Source organism: Strix aluco, chromosome 26, assembly GCF_031877795.1.
Source record: "Strix aluco isolate bStrAlu1 chromosome 26, bStrAlu1.hap1, whole genome shotgun sequence".
NCBI classification, from domain to species: domain Eukaryota; kingdom Metazoa; phylum Chordata; class Aves; order Strigiformes; family Strigidae; genus Strix; species Strix aluco.
Window position 1 is genome coordinate 2,070,229 of NC_133956.1, and position 17,433 is coordinate 2,087,661.

The following is a 17,433-nucleotide window of genomic DNA, read 5'->3' on the forward strand; positions in this document are numbered from 1 at the left end:
TTTGTGGCCTATGTAGCTTATAATTAATTCTATTAACATGGGATTACTGGTAATTGTCACCTGAAAGTTTGATAAATGTATTTGTATGTATTCTTTTAATTTCTAATATAAGTTGGAGATGGGTCATGCTGCTGGGCCAGATCTCAACAAATCAAGATGAAAAGTGCCCTCTAGCTGGGTAGGTGTTAAAATCTTGGAGCTGCTATCTTGGGAATAGACTTGTCTAATGTTGCTGCAAAGGACAGGGTTCGTGCTGGGGACTCTGCCCTTTCCTTCCCCTCCTCTCCAGTATAACAGCAGAGGTACGAGACAAATGTTGAAAACAGGGCAAGTTTCTATCATGCTGATCAATACGCTCTTTTGATTTCTTTATGCCCTCTTCTTTGTGCTTGTCTTTTGCTTTGTAACATCCTTTTTTATATATTGGAAGCCTTGTCTCTATTCCAGTCTCCATGCATTGAAATAATCGAAGATGCAAATAAATGCATGGTAGAAAAGGATAAGAAACAAAGGTGTTTGAGAGGATGTGCCAGGGCAGCAACACTTTGAAGGAGTGCTGTGGTTCAGCTGCTTTTTCTTCACAGGAGATGTCTGCACTCCCTTTACCCAACTCTCAGTTTAGAAGTACGGGGCTTTTTTATAAAGGACAAGGGTAATCTCAATGAGAAAGGAGAGTAGGAAGGAATTCCAGACGGAGAGAATGGCGTGGTGAAATGTCTTTGCAGAGCTGGTGAGAGTAGCTACTGCTGCAGCTCGCCAGTAGTTTTGAAAGCCAGTTATATCAAAATTGATTCTTGGACTCTGAGCTAAAAGAGACTATAAATTCAGTCTGCACAGACTCTGCTCTGGTGAGTTATGTTTCTTGCTTACGTGGCAGGAAGGATTAAAACTGTGGTGATCTCATTCAGGGAGCACCAAAGCGGCGGCGGATGACATCTCCCTGCTGCTCCACGAAGTAGGAGAGCGCGGCATTGGGTGGCAGCTGGGGCTGCCCCGAAGAGGAGCTTGGCTGTGCCTGGTAGACCATGTGTAACTTGGAAATTTGCCTCAAGGACTGAAAATCCTCAGCGAGTCTGGGTCAGGTTGTAAAATCTGGACTAAGCTGACATTTATCCTATCTATATAATGTGTGTCAGAAATATCTGGAATCATTTCCTGTGTCTTATGTGTTTTTCCATGCTTTCTGCATAACCGTTCTGTATTCACAGAATGAAATGAGGCCTAGTACTTAATCTAAATGGAGCCTTAAGCTGAGTCCTACGTCTAGCTGTATTTTTATCTTGATGGTATGCTGGAGGCAAGACCCCAGCAGACTTGGAATGCTGTCTTCTGTTGTAGCCATGGAAGGAACAGCCCTCACCTGGGTCAGTTAATTTCAAATAAAGCAGAATTGTTTATTGGAATCACTAAGAGACTATCCAGAAACATCTGAATCTGTTTTGTGAAGTGCTTTCGTGCATTTAAAGAGAAGTCTTGCCCAGATTGTTTGCTGAATTTAAGTAGAACTGATAGGTTTATGATTCTGGTAGGCGGTTGAGTAAAAATTCAGTAAGCCAGCTGAAAAGTTGAGAACATTTGCAAAGCTACATTTTAAGCAAATCAAATATGCATAATCTCATTAAAAGTGGTCTGTCTTACGGTAACTCAAACAGCTGCTTAGACCGCACTGCCCAAAATAATTGAAGGGCTGTTCAAGAAGATTTTAGATTGTAGAATATGTTTAAACAGTAACAACCTCTACAAACTCAGGAAGTGTGTATTTAGAGACAGATAGGAAGGGAATACATTTTCCATTAAACACGTGTTACAGTGAAAATTTTTCAAGGGATTTAAATTAAAAACTCCCCTTTTAATTAAAAAAAAAAGCCACAACCATCATAACTTTGGTTAGATCTTCAGCTACTGTAAGCTTAGTCCCGTAAAAAAAATAGTCCTTTTAAGAATTCTAATATAGCATTGAGTCAGAATTCTTTAGCACATAGTCTGTCCCCTCGTGTAACCCTTCTAGTACAAGAACAAAGTTAACGTGCCAGATCCAGTCTGAGACTTCCCAGACCCCAGTAGCAAACGTGGCCGAGAACTTGCCGATAGGAGTTGCTTCTTCCAAATCCTCATTGTTTGCTCTTGGGTGGCTGTGTTGGAGGGTTGTGTGTAGGCCTGAGCTGCATGAATGCATGATCATAGTGAGAAGCAAATGTTTGGCCAAGAGCCCCTATGCCCTTGAACATGGTGTTTGCCTGCAGAGAGTGCATTGCTTGCAGATGTCTCCATGGTAGTGGTGCAGGACCTTATTTGCAAAGGTGCTTTGAATGGCTGCCTAGTGCCACTAGCAGCCCAGCAACAGTAATGTTTAATGTGTTACGTAGGAGGTAGCTGCCCCTCTGGAGATAAGTGTCTCTTAAGAATAAATTGCCCCTTCAGAACCCTGTGCATTGCTGAAGCAGCTAATGACCTTGTTCCTGCTCTGTCTTGCTGTATGTGGTCTGAGAGTTCAGTGGCCAAGAATCTGTTTTGCATCTATTTCTTTTTAGCATATGCAGGGGCACTTATTCAGGAGAAGTTAACTTCAAACGTACCAGTAAACTGGTGAATTGTGCTTATCCTCTTTGGGTATAATCCATTCATCCTCTAAAAAGCCTTTTCATTCATTCTCTCAGAGGGAGGGGCTTGGAAGTAGCCTTTTTACTTTTTGCATGGACCTTTGGAGATTCCACTGTGAATCTCGTGTATTGAATCTCGTTTGAAGTCTGAAGGATTTTCTGGTGCTTGGACTAGATGAGAAATCTTTCAGCCTCAATTTATCGATGATTCTAATTGCACTTCAGTGTCACTGACGGTATGATTGTGGCAGATAGGTAACTTTGACTGTTGTAATAGAATACCAGGGAATAGAGCATCGAGTTGAGATTTCAGTGGCCTTTTTCAGTCCTAGTTTTGGCTGCTGGAATGGCCCAGAAGTAGCTGCATGTCTGCCTACATGTCTGGGTTTTTTATTGTGTGTTTTTTCTGCCTTCCCTGCTTGCTGTGAGCTCTGCAGTAATGGCGATGTGCCATCCCAGTCTGAGCACAGAAGCAGTTGTGAAGGGCCGGGATCTCCACCGGCACTCGGAGGTGGCGGTGGAACCTGCGCAGGGTGTTAACGTGGTAGAGCCATGGGAGTTACACAGCCTGGGGCCTTCCCGTCTCCGTCGCTCCATCGGCCCTGGCAGGCATCTGTCTGCCGGTGCCTTCTGCTGGTTCGTTTGGGTGGCTGGCTGTGCCGGGAGAGCAGATGGCCCCGGGAAAGAAAAGTTGGCATGTATGTTTGTCTTACTTTGTCTTTTGAGTTTCAGGAGTTAAAGGCTGCAAGTTTCAGCTCTGCTGATAAAACCTGCTGATAGCACAAGATACACGTTCGTGAAAAGGTCTAAAAGCTGAAGGATCCTCCTGAGCAGCCCTGCAGAATTGTCCTGCCCTTTCCCAACGTGGCAGTGACCCACTGCACTTAACAAATATTCTCACCTGTGTGAAATGTCAGTTTGGAAGGTTTTTTGTAAATAGTTTGTAATGAAAATAAGTGTTTATAATGTAAAGCCCCAAGGTCTTTGGCTAAAGCATCTGAAATGCTGCTCTGTAATACATGTTGTAAAGTTAACAGGCTTTTCTTAGCAGCCTTCCAAATAAATGCTGAGCTGATGCCGTATGTACGAGAGCAGTGAGCTGCCCTGATGCTAGTCAAATTAATTCTTGGTTTCCTTTATCTTCCTGCCCATGTTTTGTTTAGATCCTCCTCCTTTAATTGCTCTAATAGCACCTGCTGATAAAATTCAGGTTGTAAAAATGAAAGAACCTCCAGCAAACAGGAGATCCAGTACATAGCCAGGAAATGTCACTGCTAGATTTCTGAACAAGTGATTAAGTTTTTCTGCTATGATTTCGGTAACAACATACGTTTTCTTAAGAAATCAGAGCAAATGAAGACATGTATGGCAGGTGTGTGGGATACTCCACTCTTTTTCTATTAAATTTCTGTTAAATACAGTGCTTGTACTCCAAGTCCTGTTGTCCCAACCCTTGGGGGTGTTTCTGTTACTGATGAAGGTGCTGAGATCTATGGGAGTTGGAAACAAACCTCTCTCCCCACTGTGATATGAGAATTTTCACAGGTCTGTGAAACCCAGTCACTGAATTCCTGGTGGTTTTCCTCCTGCTTGGCTGGCTATGTGAATGGGAGGAAAGTTGTGGAAAACACCTCGGAGGACCCTAATCAGGAATAAGGGATGGAACAGAAAGCTCTGGCAACAACATGTGAGGAGACACTGTCCTGACAGTGAGATGTGTTATGCTGAGAACTGCCTCCCCAGGGTAGTGGTAGCAGCTCTGTCACTTGGGGTGTTTAAAATTAGACTAAACAAATCACTAGTAAGTGTACGGTGGGGAATAAGCTGGCACTTGCCAGGAGACGCTGGCTGATCTAATAGGATTTTGCATCCCTCAACGTCTTTGTCTCTTAATAGTGTGTAGTAAAACACACCCTGGCAAAAGTGCTGGGGATTTTAAAGCTTTGCTTTGAATTTGGGCTTATTCTTTTTTGACGTACTGCTTTGTGCATTTCAGCAAAATCTGATAACTTGCATTCTCTTTCCAGCTGATGATGCTTGTGGAGGGACTTTGCGGGGACAGAGCGGAATTATCTCAAGCCCTCATTTCCCTTTGGAGTATGGCAATAACGCAGACTGCACCTGGACTATTCTCGCTGAACCTGGAGACACGATTGCGCTGGTTTTCATGGATTTTCAGCTGGAAGATGGATACGATGTTTTAGAAGTTGCTGGAACAGAGGGATCTTCGCTCTGGTAGGTTACTCCTGGCCATACTTCATTGTGGTCTGTACAGTCAGGTAGTACGTGCTGGTGTGTTGTGTGCACAGATCCAAACTTTACAGGATGTTTGGAGTGAACAGTTTGTGCCTGAATGAGGGCAGTTCCCCGTTATTCCCAGTCATGGGTTGTAGCTGCTACCTTCCAGTGAAACTCCCTGGGATGCTTTTTGTTTGCTTGGTAAACTTTGCAGTGACTATTATCCACTTAAAACATATTGTGTGCAATAAGGTTTCATAGTCTAGCTGGTTGGAAGAAACAGAGTTAAAAAAACAAACAAAACAAACAAGAAAACCCAACAAAATACCCAGAACTTCAAAATGCAAGAAACCCCAATCAAAGATTGTCATGCTCAAACCTTGGTTTTGTTAAATTGTTTTCTGATTGCTGCTAAAGGCGTTGCTGACAAGCTGACTTTACTGTTAATGAACTTTTGGCAAATGTTTCTACAGATCAGTTTGTCCTTTAGACAGAAGGCTGTGTACAGAATTTCAATACCCCTCTCATCCCATTGTTTGCTTGAGCAATGCTTTTATGTATAATAAATGCCACCCTGATTTTTTCCGATATACAAGAGCTACCCAAATGGTCAGTGCTATGAAGTCTGGAGTGACGGCTCGCAGAAGGGTTTTGACATGTTGTTTTTATAGCAAAGGACAACTATTGCCTCTATCGATCTAGATGCTGTGGTCCTCTGCACTGTGACTGCACTCAACAAACAGTTAAAAGTCCTGACAAGCAGCAAATGGAAGGGAGTAGTCTTAAACCCAACAGCCCTTTGGAAGGGAAGAATTAAGTGTTTGAGATAATTAGGTGTTCCTGGGATTATCAGCAGGAAGTTAAATTACGATTATTTACAAGGATTGTTGCAGCCACAAATAACATTAATTTAAGTAATTTATAGTTGCCTGGCAATTATGGGGGAATAGGATTTGAATGTTTAGGACGTATTGATGTGAGAGAACTTGCCATTTACCATGTGCCAATTGTTTACTGCTCCCAGGACCCCTCTGAAAATTTCATGTTGCTGTTTCCTGAAAAACCCCTGGTTTTATTAGTGTGCCTTAATGTTTTAGGGCACTGTTAGTTTTTAGCCATTATGTACTGCAGCGAGGATCAGTCATCTGTGGTATGTGGTAGAGATGAATGTAGCTAGTTAAGAAACATTATTCAGCCTGGAGGTGTTGCCAGTGCAGCACCGTGTCTTGTCATATCAAAAATAAAACAATGCTTGCTAGAGTGAACCTGCTGGAAAAAAATTAATAAACTACTCATAAATCCAGCATGATAGAACTTTAAAAATGGCAAATGTGTCTTAGAAAATTAAGCCCTTTGACTTTCAGTAGTACATGTATGTGCACACACACTCTTCTAAAAAGGAGATTTAGTAGCTATTTTAAAGGTGGTCTGTTTTGCAGACATCAGTTTTGGGGCCTTGTCAGAGGGAACAATGATGTATTGACTTTCCTTCTTCCCCCTTCCCCTCCAAGTGCCCATGTGCTGCATCTTCAATGATGCCTTTCCTCCAAATGTATTTTCCCTGGGAGCTGGATGAACTGTGAGAGCTGTAACAGCAGCAGACTCTTGTTTGAGCTGGTAGAGCAGCCCAGGCGAGATGCACTGTGTTAATGAGTGGAACACAGGTCACACAAACAAGGATTTCATCCAGGGCTCGTAGCAGAAGCTGTTCCTGCTTTTTGAGGTTCATCCTGCATTTTTATAGTGTCATTAAATACACACGGGCAAGATAAACACACCAGTCAATTCAAAGGGAGCTCATTTAGTATTCTTGAGAAGTAAACTTTTCAGTCCCATAAGCAGAATTACAAAGAGTCTTATTTTGAATTTCATTTTTCAAAGCTGGCCTTCACAACTCACAGCCTGATAATTAAATTCAGATGACTCATTTTTCCCATTTTTTAATAATTTTTGCCCGTAGGGGGGAAAAAAAAAAACGGAACTCATATCTCTTCTTTAAACATGTTGATATGATTCAGCTTGAAAATATAGCTAAAAACCTTTTTTCCCCTCTGTCTGTGAAAACCCAGTTTTAATTATTGGTAATATGGCAGATAGACTTGCGGCCAAATAAACCATTCTATTGAAGTATCTTGCAGCTAAATATTTCATTTCCTAAGCATTATAAATAGTTTTAATCTGGTCCAGAGATGTACACAAATAAACAAAATTAAATTTCAACTGGAGTATAATTCATATGTACTTTCAAGCTGTGGAGTATTATATAATGGTAGTATTTATGGGACTAACTCAGCACATTAAGTAAGCTTGGCTTGGCCTGCACTTACTAAAAATCTCCTGCGTTGTCATTCACACTCCCCTCTTTAAAAGTGGATTCTTTGTTTTGTTTTATGAGCCAGGTTCCCTTAACCCTCTTGCCTTCAGTGGCTGCCCCAGCTGTATCCGCTGCACTGCACGTTGATCTCAGCACACGCAGCTGCTCCCCAGAGAATCCCCTTACGAGTTTCATTCCGTCCCCGACCTGTCGGATGCGAATCCCGCAATAAGTCTTGAAAGGGAAAGGGCATTGCAGGTCTAAGCATCCATATGTCAAGCGGAGCAAAAGAGGTTGAGTAGCTATTTGAGACATATTAATAAAATAACACATTTACAGCTCTTTTAACTGCTATCGCAGTTTCTGTCATGGGACCTTGGGCCGAGATTTCCTTGACAGGTGAGAAATAAAACTCTACTGAGCAGAGAACAGGAGGGGAAAAAAGTAGCAGTGTGAGAAAGAGCCTGTCAGATTAGAAAGGACAGGGTGGGGGGTCTCCAGGCTAGGAAGAAAAATCAGAAGGATGGCAGTAGCTGCCCTGTTCTCCGTTGAGGTTAACTGGAGTGGCCGTCCTAATCACGGCCCTCTCTACTAGTGCTGGGCATGGAGAGGGATGCAGAGTATATATGTTCTCTTATGTCATTATCCCCAGACTCTTCCTTGTTTTCCGGACTTGGGGTTCTCTTTCCCCTCATTTTGTAGTAGCTGAGAGATGAATGAATTTTTTCTCTATAAATACACGTAAAAGAAGAGAATCCCTCAAAGCAGCTTGGGCGCCAGTCCTTAAGGGGACTGAGCTCTGATCACACACTTTGTGTCAGTGTCTGCTCAGAGCTGACTAAATCCAGAGCTGGCTAACGCTTCTCAGGAGTATCTGCTGATTATGACTGTTTTGTGGTCCTTGCTTCAAAGCTTTCTTCAGTGGTGAGCATCCCTGTGGGTGCTCAAGCTACACTGAAAATACCAAAGCATTTCAAGCTGAGCACCTAAAACATCCCACGACTGTGTCTGATGATAAGGGAGTCTCCAGGCTGGTCCTGGATGGCGCTGAACCTGCTCTGGGGCAGAAGTGTCCCAGCCTCGTCTTCCCTTTAATAGCTCAGTGATTGCTCTGAAGCTTTGGGTAGGTTTGACTTTGTTAAAACATACTGTCTTTGATCTCCTGCATGTTCTGTGAGTCCTTAGATCTGTGGCCTGGGGTGTGTGAGCTGACAGGAGGGGGGCTCCTGCGGCGCAGGACTGGGGCCGGGACCCTACTGTCACACCTCCAGCATCGATGTGTCCCCTGAAGGTTTAGAGCACGTAGGAATGTGCTGGGCAGCAATTCCTTGGCTGCACTCTGAACACGCTTTAATAGAGGCTAAGTTGTTTCTTTCCCTGTGGTGGAAGAGTCTGGATTTCCTGTGGCTGTGCGTATTTGCTGCGGTTTAAGTATATGCAAACAATGCAAAGTGGTTGTCTCTCTCTTGCACTTCTTTATCATCTGTTTAGATCTCATCTAGCGGGTCTGGGACCTGTATTTAATATTAGGCATAATGACTGGTATTATGATTATTAAAAAGAAGGTGGTGGTGTAGGAAATGACTAATAATCCAGTGTATGTATGTGTATTTACAGGAATTGAGTAAGATCGAGTGTATGTTTTGCTGGGTATAATGCTATTCAGCAAAGAAGGCTTCTGCAGTAATTCCAATATAGCTGAAGCAGGTAAGATAGGTTAAAAGCAGCCTTGTTCTCAGGCTGTGCAGGGCCATATGCGACAGAGTTCCTCTAGAGCAGGGGTTTCCCAAGTTGTGGAAATCTTAAGAGGACAATCTAATGTTTGCCATATAAAGTGTCTTTTATGCTATTGAGTTGGAAAATAGGAGGAGGTGAAGGGGAGGCATTGTAGGCTTCAGCCTGTCTGCTGACCAGGTAAGCAGCCAGTGGTAGCCTTGGTGCTCCATGGCTATTTGTTCCACCAACGAAACTATTTAGAAACCTCTGCTCCTGCCAAATGAATTAGTTCTGTGAGATAAAACTAGCAAGTATCTCATTTGTCTATGACGGACTGGCATGTTTTGAATGTTCATTAGATGTTGCTAATTTTCAGATGGGAAATTTACTTTGAGATATAGATGACCTCTTTAATAATGAGGCTTTCTAAATCTTTTATAACTTTGTTGTGTTTTGCAACTGTGTATATGGCAGATTATGAGAATCCAAATTGGTAGGAGGGACTGGGATTTTAGTTAGGGAAGGTGCTCCTCTTGCTGCTATATTGTAGCTTGGTTTTTCAGATCAAAAATACTACAGTATGTGAAGGGTCAGAACCTTTTTGAATTGTTCTTTAGCCTTGTATTAGGTTTTGGTGCAGCAATTAACCCTCTTCCCCTTTGCCATAACCTTATTTCACAAAATGTTTTTACTTGAGCTCAGCTGAAACAGAATGTTCCCGGGCAAAGCACCTCATAGTATCACGCTGAGAAGTTGCATGTTGACCTGGGAATATGACTTGCTTTTGAATTACTTCCTTCATTTGCCAGTGGGTGCTTGTTTTTCTGTCCAAATGTTGAGCCTGCTTAGCCCAACCTATAGAAATCCCACCATGGTTTGGGAGTGGAGACTGCTGTGGTTGCTCATCCTTTTCCTCTGAGCAATCCAGACTGTGCCCACCCTCTGACTGACAATCCACTGTGGTGCATTTCCTCTTGAACTTAATTATGTGTCTATTTCTTAGTGCAACTTTTACTGGATGTGGGTGCATTTTTGAAAATTCAGTGCTTATCTTTGAAAGAAATGAAGCTGACAATTTTCAGATGCCACCTACTTACTCTCTTCTATTTTTTTTAATGTTTCATGGTCCTTTAAAAAGCTTTCTCCTCAATTGCCTCACTTGTGTACTTAGTTCTATGAGCACAAACTGAATTGCTGTATTAATGCAGAGTCTTGGTCTGTGGTATCTTTCTTCCCTACGATCCTCCTCTTGGCTTAATTATTCTACCTTATGGAACACAAGTCTAATTTTAGGGGGGTTGCATCATCTCTCATGTTGCCCCTCTGCTGCCCTCCCACTCTTTGAGCCTTCCCTTATCACTTCCCTGGAAAACATGTTTTTCTCCTTGATTTTTCTGTTAATAATCCCATGCTAAGTGAATGCAGTGGGGGAAGCAGGGCTGCAAGTGAGTAACTGCCAAGTCGACGGAGTTTATTTCTGTCTGAATCCGGTTCCTCCTCTTCAGTGTCTCATCTTCATTTTGCCTTTTCAGCCTCGGAGCCATATTTTGCTCGTCCCGCTTTCACAAATGCTTTTCTTCTCCTGCTTAGGACTATTTTTCCACTTAATCTGGGTAGATTTTGGTTTTAGTTTTGTCTCTTAATTTTCTAGAAGCAAGGGATCATGCCTTAACGCATGCACGTGTGTTATTTTGCATTACTTTTCTGGCACAACTGTGCCTGATGTGAAGGCAATGCAGGCATCTTCCTCTGCTTCAGGAGTACTGTGGTACAGATTTTGAGCAGTGGGTGAAAACAAAAGGGACCACATGCTGGGGTGAGCCTGGGAGGAGAACTGAGGACTTCTGAGTTTAAGGTTCCTCTGGTTAGTTCTATAGTATCTTCTATTCTGGAGCTCAGCCCAGGAGAGCCCTTTTGGACATCCGCCCTGTCTGGAAAAGCATTTCAGAAGTTCTCTCTTGTTGCTGTGTTTCTGCAGAGTTGAGTCAGGGGGGAGAGTGGTTGGAAGAATCATCGATGTTTCAGCAGCTCCTCTTAACTGTTGCTGACTTTCTTTCTTTCCTTCCATGTCATTTTCTGCGGCTGAGCCTTCCCTCCCCACCACCCTTGTCTATCTGCTAAGTGGGTTCTAATAGTCGTTAATGTTCTCCCATTCGAGATCTGCTTTGTGCTTCCCTCTTGTTTCCCGTTGCTCTGGACCACTGGCCAGGCCGATCTACCTGCACATCTTCTGCCCTACCCGTAAGAGATCAGAGTACCTGTGTTCTAGAAGGCTGCTTTCAGATGGTGATAACGTTGGTTGGTGAAAAACTTGCTTTGCCTGTGCTTCTAATGAACCAACCTATTTTCTTCATATCAAAGCACCTTCTGATCCTTTGATGGCTGTCCTGCAGCTTTCAACATGTATTTTCCTCTCAGACCTCAGTCAATGTCTGCTGAAGTCAATGGAGAGGCTTTGGCTCCAGAGGGCTCGTGAATTGAGCTTTAGTGCATTGTCCCTTGCTACCGTGTGTTCCTCTTGCCACCGTATCGCAGCTCAGGAGCCCTGGCTCTGCATCTGATGCTGCTGCTGGTCATGCTGCTGCTACCAGTCCGGGTTAGCGGGAGGGTGCTCGCAGGAATCCTGCGGACTTTGCATTGCAATAACCAACTGCCCCACGCGTGTGGGAGCCGAGGAGGGCCCTCTCTGCTGTGCTCTCCCCGCTGCTCCCCAGCGGCTGCTGCTCTTTGCAGGGATTCTGTAGAACAGGTTTGCCTGGTGATTGCTTTAAAATTATTTTCATCTCGCACTTGCCACTTCCTTTTTGATTTTTTATTTGCAGTCAGTAATTGCTTTTATTTGAAAGTTGACAAGCATTATCCTGCCCTGGTGCGTGTATGAGGCTGAAGACTTGAAGATTATTGTGTGTCTTGAAATAACTTATTTCAGCACTAGTTAAAGCCTAGATAATGCAAGTGTGAAAGTTTTATTTTCCTGTGCAATGAATTAAGCTTCCGTATTGTAAGAGCTAGTTAACTAACGAATACTTTATCTGTAATGTTCAGCTGTTTTCTTCCATGGTAATATTTTCCATAGGACTAAGAATGAATAAAAAAAAGTGTATGAGGTGGCTTTTGAAATCTCTATTTAAATGTGAGTTACATCTTGGCTGGGATCTGGAAAATAGACCTCCTTGTTTGACTGATACAGTTTAATATTTTTTTTTTCTTCTAAATCATTTATAGTGCTTTTAATTGGAAAGAAATTCTACAAAGCCTTATAAGCTGTAAAACACTGTTTTAGTGGGACACAGTCATTTTGCAAAACCCCCTTTTCTCTTAGAAGGTGCATTCTCTGGAGATAACGTTTCAGAGAAGTTTGTCAGAAACCAGACCATCCCTGCTCAGGCAGCCAGCTTCTGCAGTGCCTGCTGCTCTCCGTGCAGGAGGGTGGCCCCTCCCTGCCTCCGGAGCGTACCAGCCCTGGTAGCTTGCTGCACGGCTCTTCGGGCCTTATTTTAATAGGGATCTGCAACCTGAAGAACAGGGATTTGTAGGTCACTGAGCTGATCTCTCCCTGATGGGAGATAGCTGGCACAGTGTTAGGAGCCCTGGGCTGCTGGTGGTAGCCGAGAGGTAGAGCTGATGGCTTCCCGAGGGGATGCGCGCGGCTCGTGAGCATCTTGTGTGCTGTTTTGAAGTTAAAAGATTGATAATGATGCTTTGTACAAAGTCGTTTCTATGGAGGGTGTTGCATCTTATCCTAGAGTTCCTTGGCCTGTTGCCCTGCAGAAGTAACTGGGAAATTCTGGAATAAAGGGCTGATCTTGGGGTGAGATGGCATTTAAGGATGTTCCATAGTTCAGCATACATTTCTGATAGGGAAGGGAAGATTTCAACTGTACCCCAGGTGAGAAGAATAACGTGTAGCAGTGTTAGCTATCATCAGCGAAGGACTTAATTGACAATACGTGCAACTCCTTCCGAAAGCCTGATCTGCTCTTCTGCCAGGAGCGTGGCAGGGAGAGAGACTTTTGTGACAAATTACAATGGAAGGTCCGCAGGACCTCTCCCACTCATGTTTCGTTCACTAAAACATGATTAGATTTCATATACCATTTTCTGGCTAATCTTATTTTTTGTGCATTAATGTGATTAATTCTCTTTGCTAGGTAGTAGAGAGCATTTCATGAATATTCAGGCTAGCTTTTTAAGCCAAGGAAGAAGATGCTTTTAGGCTGAAAATTACCTTGATCATGTTTTAATTGTCCTTTTATCCCAATTTGTCCTTTTTTGTGGTTTGGTCACCTCCGAGGCAGAGAGAACCCTATGCAAAGACAACTGTTGTGTGGCCTGCACCTCAAGGAGAAGTGCAGGAAGGCCCATAGTGTGGGGGAAAAATCCCCGAAGGTTACTAAATGAAGAAATTAGCTATTTCTGTCCCGGATGCAAACATGTGTTGGAAGAAAAGAAGATAGGCTTGTTTGCAAGAACACTCAATACCTGCAAGATACAGAGGTTTTTTTGAAAGACGGACCTCGTGCAAATCAGTATAACACAGCTGGCTGAAAGCTGAGAAGAGTATTGGTAATCTCAAGAGTATATTCTGGACGTGACCCAAAATATAAGTGACCATATAGATTGTAAAATGGTGAATAATATCTTTATTTGGCAGGGGAAGGAGACTTTACGTAAGTGCAAATGATGTCACAGGTTGTAAAAAAACTGGATATCTGGGGTCCTCTTTAAAACACCACGTCTCTTCCTCTGCTGTTAGAGCGGGACACTGAGCTTTCTGGAAGGGGGCTATTCCCAGGGTGGCTCCTGAACTCCAGAATGGAGAGGGAGCTGCAAACAAAGTGTTAAAGGGAAAGGCCTCATAGCGGTTCAGAAGTGGGTAATGCAGTATCCCCTAGTAAAGCACTGTCTGAGACCTTAGGTGGTGGAAACCTGAACTGTGCATCCTCAGGGTGAGATGTTCCTTTCAAGGGCTTGATGTTTCTTTAAGGAGTTAGTCCAAAACCTGGATCTGAGCTCAGGGAACAAGAATGGGCTGACAGGCAGAAATGTGAATGATTTCTCTTGTGGAACATAGGAGGAAAATAATGAGTTCTACAAGTTGTCTTGCCCCTTGGTATCTGTGTTCCTCTGTGCTTCAAAATCCAGTGTTGTTCTTTCTGCAGTGGGAGGTGCTGCCACTGATGGGTCTTGGCACAGATACATTTTTCCATCTCATGCTGCTTGACTCAAGCATGGACTGCAAATCTAGTAATATCAGTTATTGAATGCAGACACTTAATCTACATATCTTGCCTCTTAATGTCTCTGATATGTGGTGCACATAGATCTAATCAGCCGTCCCAAATCCCAGATAGAGGAAGGAAATAATTATTTTGGATTCATGTGGCTACTATATTTTGCTGCTGCTTCTTGGCGGTGTTTTTTGTCATGGCAGGTCATGATCTCTAGCTCATGCTGAGTTTGTTTTTGACAGTCTTGGCTGTTTTACAATATGGATGTTTTGATTCTTCCTCACAGGGACCCTTCTTGTGGCTGGATTTATAACAGAGATCAGGAAGATGCCAGGGCATCAGTAAATATCAGAGGATTAGTAATAGACAAAATACTGTCAATGGTGAATGTCTAATGACTGTCTTCCTGGCAAGAGTAAGCTGGAATTTTCCAAGACTCTGGAAGACTAGAGGCGTTACGGTGCTCCACAGATGTGGTTTTGTGTAAAGGGCGATTCCTGCCTTGTAGAAGTCCAGAAAGGCAAAATGCGAGTAGCTGCTTCCCTGCTGCTGTAGTGACCAACTGATTTGCTACATGGCAGCAAACTGTTAAGAGTTGCTTTTTTTACCAGTGACCTGAAAACTTGAGCCTTCTCCATGCTTTTAAAATAGGCAAGTTGGTTTGATACTTCCCAGTTGGAGCATGGGGGAAATACCCATCTCTGCGTGCTTTCCTTTATCCCTTTGTCTTCATTCTGCACTTTCTAAATTAATTTTTATAATCGTCTTTTAAATGATGGAGCAGTTCAAATTAGCTCTTTTAGTCAGAATTACCTGCATTAAAGATCTCCCTTAAAAAGAAAGGCATAAAAGTAATTAATTGCTTCAATTATAATAATGTGGCTTAGCTTGTGGTTTTCTGTTAGAAAAACCTGTTTTTGATAAGTCAGCTGTTCTTAAAAGGGAAAAAATAAAAGTGCTTCAGGCTGGAAGCTGGCATGCAGGAATTTTGAAATAAGGTTGTTCACTGTGTAATGTAACCAGAATAAATTAACACCATCGATCCTGGAGCGGTGCCCTGTGCTCGAAACAGCCTGATGGGCAGGGGAGTGCTCGGAGGGGATTTTTTTTTTTTGGCCCAGTCACAGATGCTTTGTATGACTGTAAAACCAAAGGATATTTGTTCAAAGCCATGCTGGAGTTTCTGGAGCTTGGAAAGAACGTCAAAGGGAAGGGAGAACTTAAGGAAAATCTTGAAAAAAGTTTTCGAGCCAGCCTGCACAGTGTTTGGTGACTGGGTGCCTGGATATTGAAAACCAGCTTCATGTGGGTGGCTGAGGACCCCGGGTGAGGGTGGAAGGGGAGATGCTCGACCAAGCACGTGCTTCAAGCCTGCCTCCCTTCACCTGCTGAAACTGCTGCATCAGGGAGGACCTCCCGGGCTGGAGCGGGCAGGGGGTGGCACAGGGCGATGCTCAGGGTCACAGAGCTCTGCTCTTCCCTTCCTTCTGCTGTCCCTGTGCCCACTGTGGGGCTGCTGGGGGCTGAGCTGGTGCCCTCCTGCAAACCCCGGCGTTGCTGCTCTAACGGCTCTGCGGAGGCTTCCGTGGGTTTTGCATCTTGCTGCTTTTAAGTGGTGCCAGGAGTGCAGGGGCCTCTTGTTCCAACCCAAACACAGGGATTTTAAAAGGCTGACTGATTTCTTGTTGTAGTTAATGGGCTGTACTAGGTGTGCTGTGGGAAGTGCTTCCTGATTGTAAGAACATCCAGCATGAAAAGCTTGGGCAGCTCGGTCTGCTGATGTGTGCACAATCATTGCAGGTAGAGGAAACCTCGCAGTCAAAATCTTTTGGTCTTTTTAAACTCAGATAATGCACCTTCGGATTTGAACCTCATCTCCAGTTTATAAAAGAAAAAGCTCATAAGCATCTATATTGTTGTGTTCTTCCTAAAAATAAAAACAAAATGATTAAGCAGGAGAGTCTGTATATTGCTGCTCAGTATCTGTCTGCCCTGTCCCTGCTGCCCCCCAACAAGAAACTCTCAAAAGTAAAAAGACCTCAAGTAACTGTCATTCAAAGCATCTTGTCATTGATTTTTTTTTTTCTTAGACCTTTTAAGGAACTCTATAGATATCTAGCATGAAATTAATATATAGGAATTCTTGTGGGAAGAATAAAATACTCATTAAATTTTGCAGCCCTGGAATATGTATAAAATGGATCTTGCAATTAAAATTCCTTTTGAAGCAAGTTAACAGAAGTTTTGTTAATGTTTAACATCTTTGAGTGCCATTCTTTGTAAATTTGAACTAATTGAGGCCAAAAGGACAAAATAATAGATTCTGCATTTGCTGTAGATGCCAGCACTTGCTTTGCTTTTGACGCTTTTCTTATTTCTTCGTGAAATTTCTGATTTTAATAAGTTGCTAAAAAAGTAACTGTTTTGCTTTATATGCCAAATTATTGAGAATCCATCTTCCTAAATGGATTGCAGTGAATGCAAAGACTGCAGTGAATCTTTGGTAAAGGGTTGACGCTTGCTTACCTCCACTGACTCCATGGTGTTTGCTATGAAGTTCAGGAGATTTCAAATTGGGTTTTTTAAATTTTCCTTCTAAACATTCTGTTAAGAAAACTTGCAACTGCTCTGGGCATGTAAAAGTCTCAGGTGGACTGGAGGCTGCGTCCTGACATTCACCCTGAGGTTTCCTTAACTGAAACATCAACCAGCCTGAAATGTTTGGAATTGTGAATTCCCTCTTTCTTCCTTTCCTTAAATATTTTTCCTGGGATCCTTTTCTTAAGCAGTTTATAGATAGCAATAAAAGTAATGGAAAATATTTCTGAGTATGTGGCTGTCATGATAAATGCGAGACCAGAACCTGACCTTGGCAGAGCTTTGGAACTCCCTTTGGCTTGCAGGTTAGATGATGTCAGGGTTTGCACATTTAGTGGTTTCTAAGACTCTTCCCATCAAAGTCGTATTGAACTAAAGTTTAATACAATAAAGTGAGAATATCTTTAACAGGCTGCAGGCTCTACCATGGCTGCACCAAGCCTCTAATGCTATAAACAATGTAGAGCTTGGAAGAGGTTGTTAATGGTCCTTTATTGATTGAAAGGGTAGAAAGTTCATATAAACTGTGGATAATTCTGGTAATTTCCTTGCAAATTTGATTGCTGTGTACCTAGAATTGCTGCACTAAGCTTTGACATGTAAGTAGCAATGCTAATAAACCCGTTAACATATGTTGCTGCTGTCAGTAGTAAAGCTGCAAGGTTTCTTTGTAAGGCCACTTGATGTGTTGGTTCTTCAGATGCCTTGGCTCAAGTTTAACATTGAATTCCTGCAA

At 42.9% G+C, this 17,433-nt stretch overlaps 1 protein-coding gene across 1 annotated transcript in view; it reads left to right on the forward strand.

The window, feature by feature from the left end:
• Positions 1 to 17,433, forward strand: part of CSMD2 (CUB and Sushi multiple domains 2) — a 305,966-nt gene that overhangs the window by 81,517 nt on the left and 207,016 nt on the right. The window contains 1 exon segment of the mRNA XM_074850802.1: positions 4,628 to 4,835. Within this exon segment, the coding sequence (XP_074706903.1) occupies positions 4,628 to 4,835 (208 nt within the window).